General features: G+C 54.6%; 1 protein-coding gene across 5 annotated transcripts in view; it reads right to left on the reverse strand.

Moving 5' to 3' along the window:
• NCOR1 (nuclear receptor corepressor 1) overlaps positions 1–19,062 on the reverse strand; it is a 94,078-nt gene that overhangs the window by 9,595 nt on the left and 65,421 nt on the right. For all 5 annotated transcript variants that reach the window (XM_063146442.1, XM_063146439.1, XM_063146441.1 and 2 more), the window contains 17 exons: positions 17,217–17,390; positions 15,080–15,240; positions 14,166–14,286; positions 13,188–13,289; positions 12,644–12,741; positions 11,707–11,878; positions 11,052–11,192; positions 10,668–10,751; positions 8,772–9,025; positions 7,914–8,268; positions 6,736–6,960; positions 4,880–5,086; positions 3,919–4,068; positions 3,097–3,258; positions 2,822–2,987; positions 1,242–1,732; positions 328–459 (listed from right to left, as the gene is read on the reverse strand). In XM_063146442.1, coding sequence (XP_063002512.1) covers positions 328–459; positions 1,242–1,732; positions 2,822–2,987; positions 3,097–3,258; positions 3,919–4,068; positions 4,880–5,086; positions 6,736–6,960; positions 7,914–8,268; positions 8,772–9,025; positions 10,668–10,751; positions 11,052–11,192; positions 11,707–11,878; positions 12,644–12,741; positions 13,188–13,289; positions 14,166–14,286; positions 15,080–15,240; positions 17,217–17,390 — 3,195 coding nt within the window. The remainder of the gene's footprint in view (positions 1–327; positions 460–1,241; positions 1,733–2,821; positions 2,988–3,096; positions 3,259–3,918; positions 4,069–4,879; positions 5,087–6,735; positions 6,961–7,913; positions 8,269–8,771; positions 9,026–10,667; positions 10,752–11,051; positions 11,193–11,706; positions 11,879–12,643; positions 12,742–13,187; positions 13,290–14,165; positions 14,287–15,079; positions 15,241–17,216; positions 17,391–19,062) is intronic.

Genomic DNA, 19,062 nt, shown 5'->3' on the forward strand with positions numbered 1-19,062 from the left:
GCGGGACGATTCGGAACGAAAGGGGGCGTTTCGCTCTGTCCTTTGGTCCGCAGGAGCTCACAAGCTAAGGCGGAGCGGGGCATAGGCCGTCCCCTGATCATCCCAAAGCGGAGCCCCGCTGGACTGGATCCCGCAGCCTGCTTTTCCAGGGAGCCGGCAAGCAGCAGGCGACTGCCTAGATATCTCCCGGCAGCTAGCATTCTGGGCACAGGGCCCCAAACGTGGAGTCTCTCCGGGGCGAAGGGCAGCCGAGAGACCCGGCCCTTTACGTCCTCCTCCTAATCCCCCTTGTAAGGAGAGCCGCGCAGTGACGACCACCAGGCTTACTTTCTCCTTGGCTCATCTTGGGGGCCTCCTGTTGATAAGCGGGCATCTTCTCCTGGGGAGGGGCAGGCGAGCCGGCGGGGCTGATCACCTCGATGGCGTCTCTGGGCGCCTCGTAGCGGTGGGAGGAAGACACTGTGTGGGCCGGGGGAGGAGAGGGGGGGCGGGGAGGTCACTCAAAGGCCCTTTGCTCCTGGTCCGGCTGCGTCGTCGTTCGCTCAGGCCACCCTTTTGGACTCGAATAAGGGTGGCACTTGGCTTTGCAGCAGACCAGCTTCTCATTATTATTATTTTTTAAAAAAATTTAAAAATATCTTAGGAAATAAAATAAAAATCAGGAGGCAGGGAGCCCCTCAGGTGCTGAGAGAGGAACCATAACCCCGGGCCAGCCCTCCCAGGAGGCCAGGAGGCAGCTCCTGAGAGGCAGCGGATCCCACATCCCACCCAGAGTTATCTCGCTACGGCAGGAGAGCAACTGGCAAAGCTCTCTGAAGACGCGGCCCTGCCAGCCACCCAGACAAGAGCGGAACAGCACGGCCCTCCAGAGAGCCTGGCTCCAATGCCTGGCTCTCAGGGGCCCTTCCTGGCAGCAAGCCAGTGGTGGGGAGGTCACCCTGCAGACCGTCTTTGCTGCCACAGCACAGGCAGCCTCCAGGGCCACCTCCCCGCCAATGTCACGCTCAGAGGAAGCCCCCCTCGCAGCGCGGTTTCGAGGGGGAGGCCGACAACCCCCACCACCACCAGGGGGACAGATGTACGGTGGTGGCCATCATTGCCAGGGACGGTGGCTGGAGGTCTTGTGCCGGCCCTGTCGTTGGGTCTTTCAGTGCCTGAACCGCCCCGCCGACAGCCAGGCGACCACGGCACGGAAATGTCCCCGGAAAGCCACCCAGCGAAGCGAGAGGAGGGTCACCTACAGCTGCTGGAGGAATCCGAGCTCTGGGAGCCGCGGTCGCGGGCGTCCTTGTCGGAGGCGATCTGCCGCGTGATGATGACGTCGATGAAGTTGGCCGCCGTGATGGTGGTCTTGCCGCGGGTCCGCAGCTCCTCTTCGTACTTGGAGATGGATGGCGGGCCTTTGTCCTTCCCGGCCTCCGAGTAGACCGACGACTGGCCCTGGGACTTGCCGCTCGAGTACCCTGACGAAGAGGAGGAGGAATAGCCCGACAGGCCCCGCTTCTCCGCCTCTGCCGCCTTCTGCTCCATCTGCTGCTGCTGCTCGCTCACCCTGCGGCCCGGGTTCTCCTCGATCCGGCTCCCGTCGTGCTTACCCTCCTTCGACTTGGCGACTTCCATCTGAGGGGCGGAGGCGGCCGCGTCCACCAGAGCGGCCAGGGCGTCGGCGGCCGTGTTGTAGCGCGATGCCGGCAACCCTTGGGCGATGGAGGGGGCGTTGGAAGGGAGCTGCCTGCGGGCCGAAAGAGGGAATGGCGTTAAGGGTGGATACGTAGCGAGAGCTCTTGGCTTGGACCCCATCAAATGTTTTTGTGGATCAAATGGAGCCGCAAGGATCTAAACCTCGGCATGCTGGGAGTTGTAGTCCAACACATCTGGAAGGCACCAGGCTAGGGAAGGCTGATGAGCACCAAAGAAATTTGGGCTTCAGGGATAGGTAGCTCTCAAAATCCTCCTCCCAATTTCAAGGGTGGTTAAAAAATGACGGGCAGCAAGGGAGGAACTTGCACGCCCCTGACTTGCATCGCCCGGGGCATCTCGGCTTGCTCTGCGCTGGAGCTACAAGGCCAAGGTCCACGTCTCGAGCGCCGAAAGGCTGGGACAAAACAAACCCCAAAGGGGCTATACGGGTAGCGAATTACAGGTTTCCATCTTGCGGTGAGAAGACCTAAAAATGAACTCTTCTGGTTTCTGGGGGTGGGTGGGGTAGAAATACCCCCACCTTATCAGGATCAATGCGTGGACTTACGGGACTCCTTGTTTACAGATAGACCGTCCTGGATTGCAAGAGCCTTCGGTCTCAACGAGCATCTTATTTTGCTTCCCACCATCACCACATCATACTCAAATTTAAGAGCAGCCTTCTCCAACGTGACGCCCCCTCCCGATGTGTTCGACTGGGCATACGGGCAGGGAATTGCAGTCTAACACATCTACCAGATTAGGAAAGACTATTCTGGGTTATTGGTTTGGTTTGGTTTTTTGGGGAGGAAGAAATCCCGTTTTATCAGGATTTGTCTTTTTTAATCAGGCGCTGCTTTGGGAGAAAGACACTGTTCCATCAAGGGTGGGCTGTTCCAGGGGTAGGCAGAAAATAAGAGCTCCAGATGTTTGGGACGTCAACTCCCGGAACTCCCTGACCCTTGGCCATGTTGGCAGGGGTTTCGGGGAGTTGAACTCCGAAACGTCTGGAGATCTACCTTCTGCCCAGCTGCAACAGCCCACCTCTGCCTCATTCTCATGACGCAGTTTAACGGGGAAACGAAAGAGGTTCCCAAGCGCCCAAAGCCCCCCGCTCAGCAAAAAACCAAACAGGCCATACATGATGCGCAACTGGGCGGCGGGGTCTAGCGGAGTGATCACACTCGTCCCGTTGGACCCTTGGAAAATGCTCGGCCGCTGCTGCATGATGTTCTCCTGGCTCCGGACCGACGGGGACGGCGAGCGGACGTAGCCATGGCTGCTGGGTCTGCCGGGCTGCTCAGCGCCTTCAGAACGGGAAGCAAGACAAAGTCAGCAAGAGGGGTAACCAGGGTAACAGAACCCCATCGAAAACAAGAGGAAGACTTGACCCGGAAGGGGGTGACGAGCACTCACCTGGACGAAGGTAGAGGTCGGCGGGCACAGCGGCGATCCGCTCCCTCTCCCGCTCCCGTTCTCGTTCTCGCTCCCGTTCTCGCTCCCGCTCTTTCTCTCTCTCGCGCTCCCGTTCCCTCTCTGCGTTTGCGACCGCTGAGGCCGCCAGGTGGGAAGGATGCCCTGGCCGGTAAAGGAGGAGATGTGATTGTGAGAAACGGACTCCGTGCATGGAAAATCGGGTCGACACGACACAGTGAAGCCAGTTTTACACGCCCACTTCTTAACCAACATCCTCATCGTGGCCTTCCCCGCCCCCCCCCCCAGTGCAAGGAATCCTGGGAACTGCAGTTTGGCGAGGAAACGAAGAACTGTGGGAAATCCTTTATCTCACTAAGAGTGCTGCCGTTCTGACTGAGCTGAGGCATGAAGGAAGTCAGTGGGCAGGACTTGTGGATCCAAAAAGGGATCGAAGTTTCATTTTCAGATTGCCCTGGGATTTTACTGATATTATTGTTGATATTATTTTAATTACGGAGGACTGGGTTTGGTCCCTGAGGCTGAGGGCCGGCAACCGATCTCCCTAGTGTGAGCACTGCCAGGCCCAGAGAAAAAGCCTTACAGGCCCATTGGGCCTGTAGTCTAGAGACACGTCACGAGTTGGCGCCTGTCATGCTCAGACCCAAGATGGCGCCAAAGGAAGCTTCGCCTTGAAATGCAGAAAACAGCAACTTCGGGGAGGGGATTTTTTTTGTAAGGAAGACAGGAGGGAGAGAATTTATCCTGAAAGTGCTTTTGGCTTCCCCACAAATTGGCATTTTTTTGGGGTCGTGGGTCTCTTACCTGGCGACATGGAGGGCGGGTTGTATGGCCTGGTTGGGAACGCAAGCTGGGTTCCGGGGATGTACGTGATTCTCTCCATCGGCGGGGTGCTGGGTCCTCCTGGATGAGGCACCAAGATGGCAGGCGGCATGCTGTTCAGGTCAATTATTCCTAAGGGAAAGAGGAAAGAACGTCACGGCGACGAGCACAAGACCATTCCGTCTCTCTGCTCACGGCGCACCCCCCAAGGGACCGTGTGTTGAGACCGTGGCCCCAATCCGGGGAGAGCTGTAGCCGGTGACCCCGACCCCGAGTCAGAGGGGTTAAGCTGCAGTCGGACACCTGAGAACTAATTTGCTCAGACCTCCCACTGGTTTACGAGCTTCTACGGGTAAAACTCGGGAGACCGATGCAGCGGATCTTCCACAGCTGGGAGATCTGACCTCAACGGAGGCCACGGATTCTCAGCCGGGGACATCTTCCAAGGGAAAAGAGCAGCCCGGGGAGGACTCTGCAGGAGAGGGAGATTCTGTGGTGTGTCCTAAAAGCATCGTCAACTAAAGAAGGGGGCACAGAGGTGTCCGCAGAGCCGCAGCCACTGAGAAAAAGGTTTCCCTGCCGGATTGAATGTCCGAGAGTGATCTTTAAAGGCCCACTCCCTTGTATATAAACCAGAGCAAGGTCTTGGTAACTTAGAAACTTGGTAACTTGGTTTTATTCTATGCGCTGAACCCAGGAACGGATTCTGGTCAGGGAACGATATCTGTGGATCTTTGTAGAGACTGTAATGACTGGAATTACTGCAATAAAAGGTCTTACTGAGACTTGTGCTTTGGAGTCGGGAAGCCAGGTTTGGACAACGTGGTCCTCAACAGAGAGAATGTCCCTTTACCCTGATCCGAACTGCAGGTTCGGAGCATCGCTCCAGACACACACAGACGGTGCGCCTGCCAAAAGCGCTTGCTGGGCAAGGCAGACTCACCTCTGGCTCCTCCGTAGGGAAGGGCGAGCGTCTGCTCCCGGGGCGAGAGCCCCCTGGCGAGGTCGGGGCGCAGGTTGACCTGCATCTGCTGGGAGGTGATGTAGTCGTTGAGGATGGTCTGCCGCGTGTTCTCCATGGCGTAGAGCTGGTATTGGCTCGGGTAGCCGGGCGTCGGCGAGAGCTGACGCTGGAACATGTAGGCGGTGGCTGAAGGGGGGAAAAAGGAGGAGGGAAGGCTTGAGGGTGGAACGGAACCACCTTGGGGAGAGAAGACCGGGAAGTTTCGGGTTCAAATCCCCACGCGGCCGTGAAGCGCACCGGTTGGACTTTGGTCAGTTGCCACCTTTTAGTCTAGCCCAGCGCTGGGCACCCTCCGCAGGCCTGGAGACAGGCATCCCCATGTTATCTCCAATGGCTCATTGGAGATAACAGGGGAATTCCCTTGCACCCAGCCGGGATTTGCGGGAGCCCAGCCAAGTCCCTTCCTGGGCCGCTTGTGTCCCAGTTGGGGCACAAGCGGCACGTGAAGGAGGCGCTGGACTCGGCTGGAGATTGATGCATCTGTAGACTAGACAGTAAATCAATCTTCCCTACCCCCGTGCTGGTGATAGGCTGGGGGGGGGGGTGTTGTTATGGGAGTGGGAGGCTAACACATCTGAAGGGCACCAGGTTGGGGAAGGCTGATATATCACACACACATACATATGCGGATATACATACACACATACACAACCACACACACAAGACACATATTTTACATACAAAAAATATAGACTGTGACAATAACGTTAAGATCTTGAACGAGCCGCAAAAACACACACGTTGCAGTAGACTAGCCTTCCTCAACCTGGGGCGCTCCAGATGTGTTGGACTGCACCTCCCAGAATGCCCCAGCCAGCCGAGCTGGCTGGGGCATTCTGGGAGTTGTAGTCCAACACATCTGGAGCGCCCCAGGTTGAGGAAGGCTGCAGCAGACGGACCTTGCTGTGATCTACTTGCCAGGGCTTTACCCCGCGATGTACTAGCTTGTTTCCCCCCCCTCCAAGGCCGTTACCATTTAAAGTTTGAATTTTATTCTATTTTTTTTTTATTTTTACAGGGGAACATTCAAAAATGGCCACCATTTGGTACGTGTGTGTGAGATGCAGTTTGAGTTCCCTCAGTGGAAAAGCTGATGTGGGAAGGATCCCTGCCTATTGGCTTCCGGGCCAGGTTTAAGGTTCTAGTAACTAGTGTAAAAAGCCCTAAACAATTTGGGACCAGGATACCTGAGAGAGCGCCTTCTCCCCTATCAACCTGCCTGGTCACTGAGGCCACCTGAGGTCATGCTCCTGGTGGTTCCACATGGACCTGCTGTCCGACTGAAGCCCACCAGGGGAAGAGCCTTCAGCGTGGTGGCCCCCTTCCTATGGAATTCCCTGCCTCTGGAGGTCAGCCAGGCGCCAACCTTCCATTCCTTCCGGCGCCTCCTGAAAACGTCGTCGTTCCAGGAAGCCTTCCCTTGGCGGCCAGCCGCCGCTTTATTTGCACTTTGCTTCTTTTTTAAAAAATGTATTTTAACGTGCTTTTATTCTCATTTGTTCACTGCTCCGAAAGTCTCAAGATAGGGAGTGGTACAGAAATATTGCAAATAAAATAAAGAAACCCCCTAAATCAGGAGCACATCTGGACTTCCGTTTCCAGCGTTCCCGAATGTTGGCAGAGGATCAGCTCCAGCTAACGTGGCCAACGGTCGGGGATGATGGGTGTTGTAGTCCCACCCCCATCCCGAAAGGGAAAAGCCTGAAATGGCAGAGATACGAGGCACACAGAGCGCTGAGCTCCTCGTCTGCGGAGAAGCGAAGAGGACCACTTACTGGGGTCCAAAGCCCGGTGGAACTGCATGGCCGGGTCCAGGTGTGACGGGAGGTGGCTCCGGTAGACCTCTGGCGTCCCGCCCCGGTGGTGGGGGTCGTAGGGGCTGTGGGAGACAACCGGGTCTACTCCGGGGACCGGAGATTTGGCCGGGACGCTCTCCCTCTGGGTCGGCGTGAGGGTGGATTTCCTCTCGTGGGTGGCGGCCTTGCTCGGAGTCATGCTGGCTGCAAAGGAAACCCGGGTCAAGGTTAGGACATTTCAAGGCGGACGTGCCGGTCCAAAAAAGGAGCCGGTCCCTGGTGTCCGCTCCCAACTCGCCCAGCCCTGAACACCTTAAAGCAGCCTTCCGCAATCTGCCAGCCGCCTGGATGTGTTGGGACTACAGCCTCAGCCAGTAGGATGGGACTTGTAGCCCAGCCCAACTGGTAGGGTGCCTTGCGGTAGAGAAATGAAAGTACCTAAGTCAAGGTACCTAAGTCTTGAATTGAGGAGCCCAGAACTAGAGTCTTGCGTCCAGTTCTGGGCTCCACAATTCAAGAAGGACGCAGACAAGCTGGAGTGTGTTCAGAGGAGGGCAACCAGGATGATCAGGGCTCTGGAAACAAAGCCCTATGAGGAGAGACTGAAAGAACTGGGCAGGTTTAGCCTGGAGAAGAGAAGATTGAGGGAAGGCATGATAGCACTCTTCAAATACTTAAAAGGTTGTCACCCAGAGGAGGACCAGGATCTCTTCTCGATCCTCCCAGAGTGCAGGACACGGACTAACGGGCTCAAGTTAAAGGAAGCCAGATTCCAGCTGGACATCAGGAGAAACTTCCTGATTGTTAGAGCAGTACGACAATGGAATCAGTTATCTAGGGAGGTTGTGGGCTCTCCCACACTAGAGGCCTTCAGGGTGTAGCTGGACAACCATCTGTCAGGGATGCTTTAGGGTGGATTCCTGCATTGAACAGGGGGTTGGACTCGATGGCCTTGTAGTAGGCCCCTTCCAACTCTGCTATTCTATGATTCTATAAGGCCTCTTCGGTCTCATGGAATAATGCTCTTACTGTGGTCCAGCGGCAAGGGAGCAATTAACAATATTCGACTGGTCAAGCGCCCCCCACTCTGAGACAGGATGGGCCCCCGGCTCAGCTAGGCCTGCTCTTATGTATTCAGAGTTGCCCGGCCCACGCACCTTCCGTCACTCTGTTCATCATGGGAGAACTCCGGGATAGGCTTTGGTAGCTGACGGGCGTCCTCCGGGCGTTGGCGTCCTCGTAGATCCCGGGGCTCACTTGGGACTTGGGCGCCTCGTGGAGGGTGGAGCGGAGGACCGAGGGCCCGGAGCTGACCACCGAGGTGTGGCGGGAGCGGACCTCGCCGGCCTTGGGGTCCTCATACTTCCCTCGCTCCGCCGCCTTCACGTTCTCCACCACCATCTCCATCGGCGACATCCCGCGCGGCAGTTTGCTCGGGCCGGTGATCAGGGACTTGACGTTGTGTTTGATGGCCGACTGGCCGGAGCTGCTCTCGTATTTGATGGGGGTACCCTAGGGAGCAGGCATCACAGGAGAGGGAGAGTCGGCAGGAGCCCAGAGCCCTAGGCCAGCTTTGTCTCCACATTTAATCCCCACTTTGTTTTACAAGGTGGATCAAATGTCAGCCTTCACTGAGCTCGGGTGTTTGGGGACTACAATTCCCATCAACCACTTGCCTTACCAGCGGGGTATTTTTGGAGTTGTAGTCCATCCCAGACTATGCTGGCTGGGGATAACGGGGATTGTCTTCCAACAACTAACAGTTTCAGCCTAGGATTACTCCTGATTGGGAGAGGCTTTTCTCAGGAACAGGGCCTGCTTGAGCGTGGCACCCTCCTCCTCCTCCTCCTCCTCCTCCTCCTCCTCCTCCTCCTCCTCCTCCTCCATGGATCTGCTCACCCCTCTTTCCTAAGCCAGCTGTGACCATTTTGCTTATGCAGGCCTTTGATCAACGATCCGCCTGTGTCCCCGCAACGACTCCCAACCACTCGGATGCCGGCCCGACGCCTGCCTACCTGAGAGATAGAGCCCTCGATGATGGGCCGGGCGCTCTGAACTATTTCCGGGGTCTTACGGCTTTCTTGGCTCAGCAAGTCCTGCCTGGGAATCTCGTGGATGGAGCGGCCCATTTCTTTGATGGTGGTGACCCCGTCGTATGGTTTCCCCTTGGTGATGGCGCCTTCGAAGGCCCGCGTCGGGGGAGACTCCCGCTTGATCTTTGGGTATTTCAGGCCCTCCTCGTAGCTCTCCGCTGTGGGTCTCGGAGTGCCTGGCCAGGAAACAAAACGGCAGGCAACGATTTAGCGGAACCCAGAAAAAACTGGGGTGGTTAACCTAGTGGGGCGATCTGAGACCTAGAGGTATGACATTTATGCAATTGGGTAAATATTTGTTTCTTTGAAACAGGGGTGCACAACCTCTGTTCTGTGGGCCAAATTTGACCCGCTTGAGGTTCCCCGAATGCCACGCCCCCTTTCCCGCTGACTACCAATTGATCGCTGGGTTTCTGGCACCTTCACAGGGTTTCCGGCTGGACATCAGGAAAAACTTCCTGACTGTTAGAGCAGTACGACAATGGGATCAGTTACCTAGGGAGGTTATGGGCTCTCCCACACTAGAGGCAGGTGGACAGCCATCTGTCAGGGATGCTTTAGGGTGGATTCCTGCATTGAGCAGGGGGTTGGACTCGATGGCCTTGTAGGCCCCTTCCAACTCTGCTATTCTATGATTTCATGATCTAAACCACTTTTAAAACCATCCAAATCAGCACCCAGTTTTACGGCTGGCTCCCACTCTATCTGCATCCAGGAAGGGGTTTGCGATGCATCCTTCTTTCATTCAGCTTTTAAAATTGTTACAGTTTTGAAGCTTGGTTTCTACTGTTTTGCGACGTTGTTTTATCGGATTGCGTTTTTTAAGTTTTGGCCTTTTTGTAACCTGCTTTGATTGGGTTAGGCTTATTTGCTACATTTCTGTTCCACCCAATAGCTGAAGCTCTCGTGGCAGGTAACTGAAACCGTAAAACACAAGATGATAAAATACAATCTAAATGTCTAAAACTGCAGGCTAAAGACAGAAAGACTTATACGACCCGAAGAGAAACCAGACAATGACTTCATCATCATCAACGATGACAACTAGAAGCTAGCCGCAGTGCAAAGATTTAAGGCAACTTTGCCAGATTTCAAACAGAAAATGAAAAACTAAATGTCTGGGAAAATAAAAAGGCCTTCGCCTGGCGCTGAAAAGAGCACAATGTAGGCACCGGGCAAATCTCTCTCGGAAGCTCGTTCCACAACGGGGTGCCACAGCAGAAAAGGCCCTCTTCTTAGTAGCCACACACACGACTTCCTTTGGCCCCCAGAAGGGCCACTGAAGATAATCTTAGGGTCCAGGCAGGTGTATATTTATTTATTTATTTATTTATTTATTACATTTATATACCGCCCCACAGCCGAAGCTCTCTGGGCGGTTCACAAAAGCTAAAAACAGTAAACACTAAAAAGGTATACAAATTTTAAAAACCATCAGAGACATAAAAAACAACAGTATAAAAACAGCAGCATCCATTTAAAACAACAGTTCTGGGGTCCGTTAAAAAACAAACTTAGCGTTGTTCAATGCCTGGGAGAGGAGAAAAGTCTTGACCTGGCGCCTGAAAGATAACAATGTTGGCGCCAGGTGAGCCTCATCGGGGAGATCATTCCACAGTCGGGGGGCCACCACCGAAAAGGCCTTCTCTCTTGTTTATTGCCATCCTCCGAGCAATAAACTAAAAAAGTGCATACGAACACACCCACACAGAGCTACTGGGATATGTTGCCACTTGTGTTGCCTCCCACACCAGAGACACAGTTATTATTGAAGCGGGGTGGGGGTGGGGGTGGGAGAAACCCCTTCTTTCTCCTTACCTTGCATTATGGAGCCCGACAGCACTGTCCTTTCTTTCAGGTCCGGGTGGGGGCTACCCCGAGGCAGGGCACGGCAGATTAACCCTAAAAAGACGAGAAGGAGTTGGCAGGGCGTACAGGACCCAGGCCTCTCCTTGTTCAACTACGCGTGCGTCATCACTGTAGATGATTCACCCATCGCTGCAGATCCGAAAAGGGGAACCAGGAAGCGTGCCGAAAAGCAGTCTTCCGCAAGAGTCATAATCCATTGCACATGCCCAATATTCACCCCCCGTTAAAATAAGTTGTCTCGGCACCAGGGTTTGCAAGCTTTCTACCACACTAACCAGCTGTTATCAATTATTTTCGAAAAAGGCAGCACCACGCGGCAGCCATTTTTTTTACCTTCTAATGGTGTGGAGACGGGAGATTCTCTCATCGACAACCCTTGCTTGATATTTCCTTCCATGGCGTCGTAGGTCCTCTTGAGGCTCATTTCGTGAGCCGTCCGTGGGCTTCGGGTTCCTTCCCGGACGTTCTTAATGGCTGTTGGGACGCAGCAAGACGGGTCAACACACAGGGCAGAAGATGCCTTCTCGGTGGTGTCCCCATACCACTGAAATCAGCTCCCATCGGGGGGGGTTCCTCAGGCCCTTCCTTTTCCAGGTCTGCAGGAAAGCTCTGAAGAACCTCCCTTGTTTCCGCTGGCCTTCCCTCAACCGTAGGCCACTGGTCTTTCTGGATCAGTCTTGTTTTTATTGGTTTTAAATGGGAAAACTCTGTTTTTATGGTTTTGATTGAAACATGCTTTTATGGATTTTTTAATTGTATCCACCTCGTAGGGTTTTTATTTTGTACGCCGCCTTGAGAAGTCTCCGTCGTTAAAGACGGCCTAGAAATCATTTTAGGCAGATACATAGATAGATGCCGAGCTTTTCTAAGCACGGGGGGATCACCATGGACAAAATATCGGAACGGCCTTCTCGTTGGTGGTGGCAGCCCTGAGTTGCAGGCCGTTTTTTTGGGTCGGGCGCCAGCAGGCCCTGAGCTCCGTACTCACCATCGTAGGTTATGATGTGCCCGCTCTTTCCCTCGTAAATGACGTGGCCTTTGGACGCTCCGGACTCCTCCCGACACTTTTCCGGGCTGCTGTCCTCCGTGGCCAGCCGGGTGATGGTTCCCTTGAGCAGCACGTCGGCTGCGATCCCGGACTGAGACAGGGCCGGCGTCCCCTGCAACGGAAGCAACGGAGCTTAGACACGCGGGCGTCGGACTAAGCGACTCCTGGAAGGGGAGCGCGAGAAGCGGCCTTCTGCAGGGTCCGACTAAACCCAGGACTGTCGACACTGACGCAGAGCGGCTCGGTGGGGTTTCAGGCGGGAGCCTTTCCCACCCTTCCCTGGAAATGCCGGCGATTGAATGTTCCGCACACAAAAATCAGGGGCTCTACCACTACGCTAAGTTCCCAGCCCTCGTGGTTTTGAATAAACGACTGATCGAAAAAAGAACCTCAGAAGCTGACTTATACCATATCAGCACAGTCCCGACTCTACACTGATGCAGGCAGGCGTTTTTCCAGCCCTACCTGGAGACTGAACCTGGGAACACCTACCTGCAAAGCACGTCCATTTACCACTGAGCTATGGTTGTGCCCCAAAAGGGAGGAGACGGTGGACTCTCCTGTCTTGTCCCCCCACTTCCCCGGGACTCAACTCCACTGGCTTGGTAGTATCAGCACAGCACCCTGAGCAATGGGAATGCCTGATCAAATAAAGTCATGAGGACCAGCCCCGATAGCTCCGACTGGAGCCTCCCAAGTAAGGCCGGCAGAGGTCTGCTGGCAAACAGGAATGGGAGGGGGATAACGGAGAAATCTGGGGGGGCATGTGCAGCCTGACGGCTTTCCCTAGGCTCGTCCCTCGACTTTGTTGCAGTTCCAAGGCGTCATTTTGGAAGCTGGCGCTCTCTGGACCTCAGCGCCACATGGAAGGCAATACCTGAGTGATGGAGCCTCGCAGGGCCGGCAGGGCCTCCACGGAAACTTTGCTGCCTGGAGTCCCTCGTGTAATGCTTCCGTCTTGGATGGTGGTCGTACCTGACGGGAGAGTCAATGGAAGGCAGGTGATGCAACTTGAAAACCCCACACATCGATATTCTCTCTCCCCGCCCCTTCCTGGCTGGGGCACGCTGGGAAATGTAGAACTTTTCTCTTGTCTAAACATGCAGAGGATTTCAGTCTAAAAGAATTCATTTATTGCTTTTTCAATCCTCAGAGACATCCAACTACGTGAGATCCGAGAGAAAAACAAAGGCAAAACGTTCTTCAAAACTGGCCCAAATTGTTTTGGAAGCCAAAGGGCCCCATAAACACGCCAGCGATTCATTTATGAACCTCCCCCCCGTTTCATCCCAGGCGTCCTCTTAGCCACATTTCTTAAAGCTTTTATCGCGAGGAACGGAGCGAATGTGCAGACGCTGGTGGCAAATCTTGAAATGGAGCTCCCCCCGTTTCCACGCACGGCAGCCTCTGGGATTGCTCACCTCGGACCACTCCCTCATGCTGGGCTCGGACCAGCAGGCCTTCAGGCTGAGAGTTTTGACTCCGGGGAGAAAATTCCTCTTGCTTGATATAGGGCATGGAAGCTTCACGGGAAGGAAGGAAGGAAGGAAGAAAAGTACTGTGAGGTTTCACTCCAGGATGTAAGAGCCATCATGGTGGACCAGACCAAGGGCTCATTTCGTCCAGCACTCTGGTCCCACAGTGGCCAACCAGCCGTCGACCAGGAATCCACAAGCAGGACACAGTGCAACGGCACCCTCCCACCCATGTTCCCCAGCAACTGGCTTACTGCCTTGGGTACTGGAAGCAGCTATCAGGACTAGCAGCCATGGATAGCCTTCTCCTCCTCCAGGAATTTATCCAACCCCTTTCTAAAGCCATCCAGATTGGTGGCCACCACACATCTTATGGTAGCCAATTCCATAGTTTAACTCTGCGCTGTGTGAAGACATCTCCCTTTTCACACTTTCTAGAGCAGGGGTGATCAACCTCTTTCAGCCGTCGGGCCGGATTCCGCTTCGGAGACACTCTCGGGGGCCACCTTGCAGGGGTGGGTGGGCGGGGCCAAAAGGGCGGGGCCAAAAAGACCAGCACATTTTTCACTTACAGCTCTTATTCCCCGTCCCTAAGGCTTAGGAGAGACATTTCAATTTTAAAAAATGGGGGCGGGGGGGGGGGAGAACGTGCTACGGCTGGGAAACCCCTGAATAATCACTGGGAAGGGGCCAATGGGGAAACCCAGGAGGGCCAGATTGGGACCCTGGGGCTGAGGCTTTGCACCCCCGTTCTACAGTCTAATGCAGGAACGACAGCCAGAAAAGTGTCTGTGGGAGCCATCGCAAGACTCAATTTTCCGTTCCACACACCCCCCTTGCTCATGTCCTTCATGAAATCTTCACATCTGAGACTCATGAGGGAACTTTGGGGGGAAGTGGGGCCTTTTAGGGGGCAGCCCCTACCTGATTTGGTCGACTCCTGCGGCCTCGGCAGTCCGAGAGAGATGGAACCTGAACACGGCTTTGCAGGCTCCTGACCGTAAGAACTTTGACTGTGGGACGTCAGGTACGTGCCGGGCGTTCCCTAGAAGCAAAAAACAACAACCCTGTAGTGCAGCTACCTAACAAAAGCAGCTAAAGCCGGGACAAACATCTGATCACAAAACTGGCGGAATGCGGACTCCGCTGGATCCAAGGGCCCGATCACGCGTGGAAAGGACAAGGGCCCGTCTCTTCGCACGGCCATCATCGTATCCACCGGCCTCCCCCAACCTGGCGTCCTCCAGAACTATAAGGCTTGGCCTACAAGACTTATCGTCCCTGACCACGAGCCATGCAGTCCAAAACATCTGGGCTGCACCGGGTTGGGGAAAAGATGACATAAACTAACAGCCATCTCGATTCTCAGGATGCTGGACATCGTGCAGCCAAACATTCATCACACACGTAAGAGTAGCCTTTCAGGGTTAGGGCAGTGTTGGTCCGGCGTTCTGTTCACACAGTGCAACAGCACCCTCCCGCCCAGGTTCCCCAGCAGCTGGCGCACATAGGCATACTGCCTCCCACCCTGGAGGTAGCATAGAGCTATCCGAGGAACAACAACCCTGCGAGGTAGGCTGGGCTGAGAGTCTGTGTCTGGCCCAAAGTCGCCGGATGGGGATTAGATCCTGGATCTCCCGACTCCCAGTCTGACACTCTCGCCACGACACCACGCTGGCTCTCAGGTTAATGCAACTTTCCCCAATTCGGTGCCAGCCCAGAGCTGCTGCTGCAGTTGCAATTCCACACATCTGGAGAGCGCTGGAAACGCAGACCCAGCGCTTCCCCGGCCCGAGCTGCTACTAAAATGGTATCTACCCACCCGCCCCCCGGCTTACTTGAGAGATGGAACCTCCCATGATGAAGGAGGGCTTCTCCGAGGGCACCACCGTTTTGGAGGATGGGATCAGTGGGGGCGGCGGTCTGGTGGGCCGCGTGGTCGGGGGCCGGACCCCTTCGGAGAGATTGGTGATGACCTGATGTGGAGCAGGTTGGAGGACTTGGGGGAGGTGGGGAGAAGGAAAAGGGGAGGGAGAAAAGGCATCAGATGACTTAGTCAAACACTGCAGTAAGCAAGTCAGGGAATCTCTAGCAGGTGCCAGAAAGGAATTGTAAACAGGGCGATGCGTTTTTTTAAGTTTCTAGCCCTCCTCAAAAGACTTGTAGGGCTTCGTTTCCAGACCCCTGATCATCTTTGTTGCCCTCCTGTGAACCCCCTCCAGTTTATCTGCGTCCGCACTTCAAGAAGGATGCAGACAATCTGGAGGGGGTTTCAGAGGAGGGCAACGAGGATGATCGGGGGCCTGGAAACAAAGCCCTGTGAGGAGAGACTGAAAGAACTGGGCCTGTTTAGCCTGGAGAAGAGAAGACTGAGGGGAGACATGATAGCACTCTTCAAGGACTTGAAAGGTTGTCACACAGAGGAGGGCCAGGATCTCTTCTCGATCCTCCCAGAGTGCAGGACACGGAATAACAGGCTCAAGTTACAGGAAGCCGGATTCTGGCTGGACGTCAGGAAAAACACCCTGATGGTTAGACCGGTACGACAATGGAACCAATTAGGGGGTGGGTGGGCTCTCCCACCTGAGAGGCCTTCAAGAGGCAGCTGGACAGCCCTCTGTCAGGGATGCTTTAGCGTGGATTCCTGCACTGAGCAGGGGGTTCATAGAATCATAGAATAGTAGAGTTGGAAGGGGTCTCTAAGGCCATTGAGTCCAACCCCCTGCTCGATGCAGGAATCCACCCTAAAGCATCCCTGACAGATGGCTGTCCAGCTGCCTCTTGAAGGCCTCTAGCGTGGGAGAGCCCACCACCTCCCTAGGTCATTGGTTCCATTGTCGTACCACTCTAACCATCTGGGCATTTTTCCTGTTGAACTCGATGAATTCAGAGGCCCCTTCCAACACTACTATTCTAGAATTCTATGACTTCTTACTCGACATTTACATTAAAAACGCTTTACCTGGCAATTAACAAGCTTTCCTTAGGTTACTTGCATGCCACCTCAGCAGGCTTTGCCTTCCGAGAGACAGCAGAAAAATAATAACTGCAGGAATAATGGTATTAAAGAACTTCCACAAATCATTTAAACGCCTGAAAATACAGCTGGGCGCACACAAGCCAACTGCATGCAAGCACAGTTCTAGTCTAGCCCTCTGCAATTTTACTCAAATGGAAGTCTCACTAAACTGGATGGGGTTACTCTCAAGCGTGTAGGTGTACGACATGCAACCCTCCCTTCCCTAAAGCTGTGGCAAAGGAGCTGCTGAAAATCCACACACACACCCCCTTGCTGCAATCTGGCTTTGGAGTCAATGGAATCTTTTCCCTTCAAGCTCAATTGCAGTGCTGGGGGCCGGTGAGGATTTTCCGTGGGGGGACGGCTGTTGTCTGCCCCCTCCCCACCTTGCACACGCACACACACCTTGAAAAATCGCCCCCTTTGAAATCTTGATTGCAGTGTGTGCTTGTCTCGGTGTGGGTGGGTGGGTGCATTCTGGGTAATTACATCACAGAGTTACACGACACGTGATTCCCCCAACGCGTTTGCCCAGACCCAACTCAACCCACCGGCTCCAAAAGGTCCCCCTGCCCCCTGGGCAGGGAGTTAGGAGCATTTCATTTGGATTCGGGTTCGCTTTGAATTTGCCTTCTCCACAACCCTGGATGTAAAATTTCCCAGAGAAGCTCGGGGGATCCTAAAACTGCGCCCAAAACTAGTTTAAAAGGCACAAGCCCTACAGAAACACATCCCGAAACTCACACATTTTCAGTTCGGAAATGGGGTGGGGGGAGAAGCTCACAAACCAAGCTCAGAGATGAAAAATTGGAGAATTTGAAGAGGTGGAACCTTGCTCTTTCACCCGCCTGCCCCACGTTAGGCAGACACACATTTCATAAAGTTGCCCCCCCCTCCCCACAAGGGAAACAGGAGCATCTCAGCGGGAGGCAGGTTTGCTGACCAGCCCAGTTTACCTGGTGGGACGCTATAGCGGGCAGGATTCATGTCTGGCTGTGGGGAGGCTTTGCTGACCTCCCTCGGAGACAAGCGATAGGGCGAGGACGACCTCACCACGGCGTTCTGCATCTGCGCTTCCTGCTCCATGGCACGCTTCACTTCAGCATAAGGCATGTAGGCCGCGGACTTCCCTGTGGAAACGTAACGTAACTGGGTTAAGACGGGGCAATGAATATCCTGGGTTATCCTGGGAGTTGGAGGATTTTTTCCTATTTCAACATGCAGTGGATTGTAGGATCTTTCCTGTTTCAACATGCATAGGATTGGGGCACACTTTTCAGTCTCAACATGCACAGGATTGTCGTACGCGTTTCAGTCTAAACACACATAGGATTGGACCCTTAATGTTTTTAACGCTGTTGCTTTTACTGTATTAGGGGTTTTATTGTTTTAAGTTGTCCTATATTGCCCCGATGGCTTTGTAGCAGATAAGGTGCCTGGATCCAGATGCAGCTGAGAGCCCCCCCCCTCCCCGGCCTCCCTCCTGCCACCAACTGGCGCTGATGAGGCCATCAGAGGGATTGCATTGTTTGTAGCTTCCAAGGAAGGGTGGCAGCAGACGCTACAGACCAGGAGTCCAGCAGTCCGAGGCTTCTACGTCAGGAGCAAGCAGGGGAAACACACCTTTGGCCTCCGGAGTACAACGCTGTTCCCCGTGTAAAAAAAATATATTTTTAAAAAAGAGGGGGGGGAGACCTCCATCCCCACCCAAGGCCTTCCACCATTCTGCACCGAAGGGGAAAAGCTCTCAGAATTCATCAACAAGCCGTTGCAGGGAGAAATCCGGGTACCCGTCGAAAACATCCCAAGATAGATACTGTAAAGTTTAAAATAGAACCAGGCCGGGCAGGACTCCAGTGAGAAAAAACACAGGCCAGCAATGCTCCAGCGATAAACAACACACTTGAGTTAATGGAAGGAGGGCGGCGGGGTGGGTGGGGAGAGAGATGACAGGAATCTGTCCGGGTGTTGAAGGGGTGTGTTGTCCTCAGCGAGAGGCAAAGGGAGTAAGGGGCAAGTGGAGAAGGAGAAGGAGAAATTAAATTGCTTTCCCCTGCCTTGATTTTTGTCCCCGGCTTTATCCACCCTTCGTTCCTCCTGGAGTGTAAAGTTTGGTGTGTACGATCAGCGCCGGTTCACGCAGCGCAGAGAAGCGGGGTAACGGCACGTGTGGGAGGGGCTTGAGCAGGCGCCGCCCCACTTTTTCCCGGCTTGGACCCGCAAAACACGTCTGGGGAATGCCGGGAGTTGGGATCCAACCTGTCCAGAGGACAGGGTAAGACGGACAAATGCCGTGATCGGGCAAACGGTCAAACTGAACCTGTGCCGGGTTGGAACGTGAACTTCCCCTCCCCATGAACCTGCCTATTTCTAGAACTGCCCACCGCCCACAACTGGCTGGGTATGGGCTGGCCAAGGAGTTGGGGCTCCCAGCTTTTCCCACACAGGAAGAGGGGAGGCGCTGCCAATGTCAAACACACACACCCCCGATTCAAAGGGGCCGGGCCCTTGGTCGAACGGCACCTGTGGCGACTGCAGGGCGCCCCGCGCCTACGCTCAAGCTCCGTCCCTGCCCCTTCTTGGTGCTGGACCCAGGATGTGGCTGCGGAGAGTAAGCTAAGCACCCTACACGGACACACCTCGCGTTCCAGGACAGCGTACGGAGGGAAGATGGGAGGGGAAGCAGGGCCATTTCCCCCCAGCCCTGCTGAAAGAGAACTCCGTTCCTTTCCAACCCTCTGCCCGCCCCACCGCTTCCTCCTCGCGTGCCGTGTCTTTTTTAGTTCGTAAGCTGAGACGGCC

This window comes from Elgaria multicarinata, chromosome 22, assembly GCF_023053635.1.
Source record: "Elgaria multicarinata webbii isolate HBS135686 ecotype San Diego chromosome 22, rElgMul1.1.pri, whole genome shotgun sequence".
In the NCBI taxonomy this organism is placed as follows: Eukaryota; Metazoa; Chordata; class Lepidosauria; order Squamata; family Anguidae; genus Elgaria; species Elgaria multicarinata.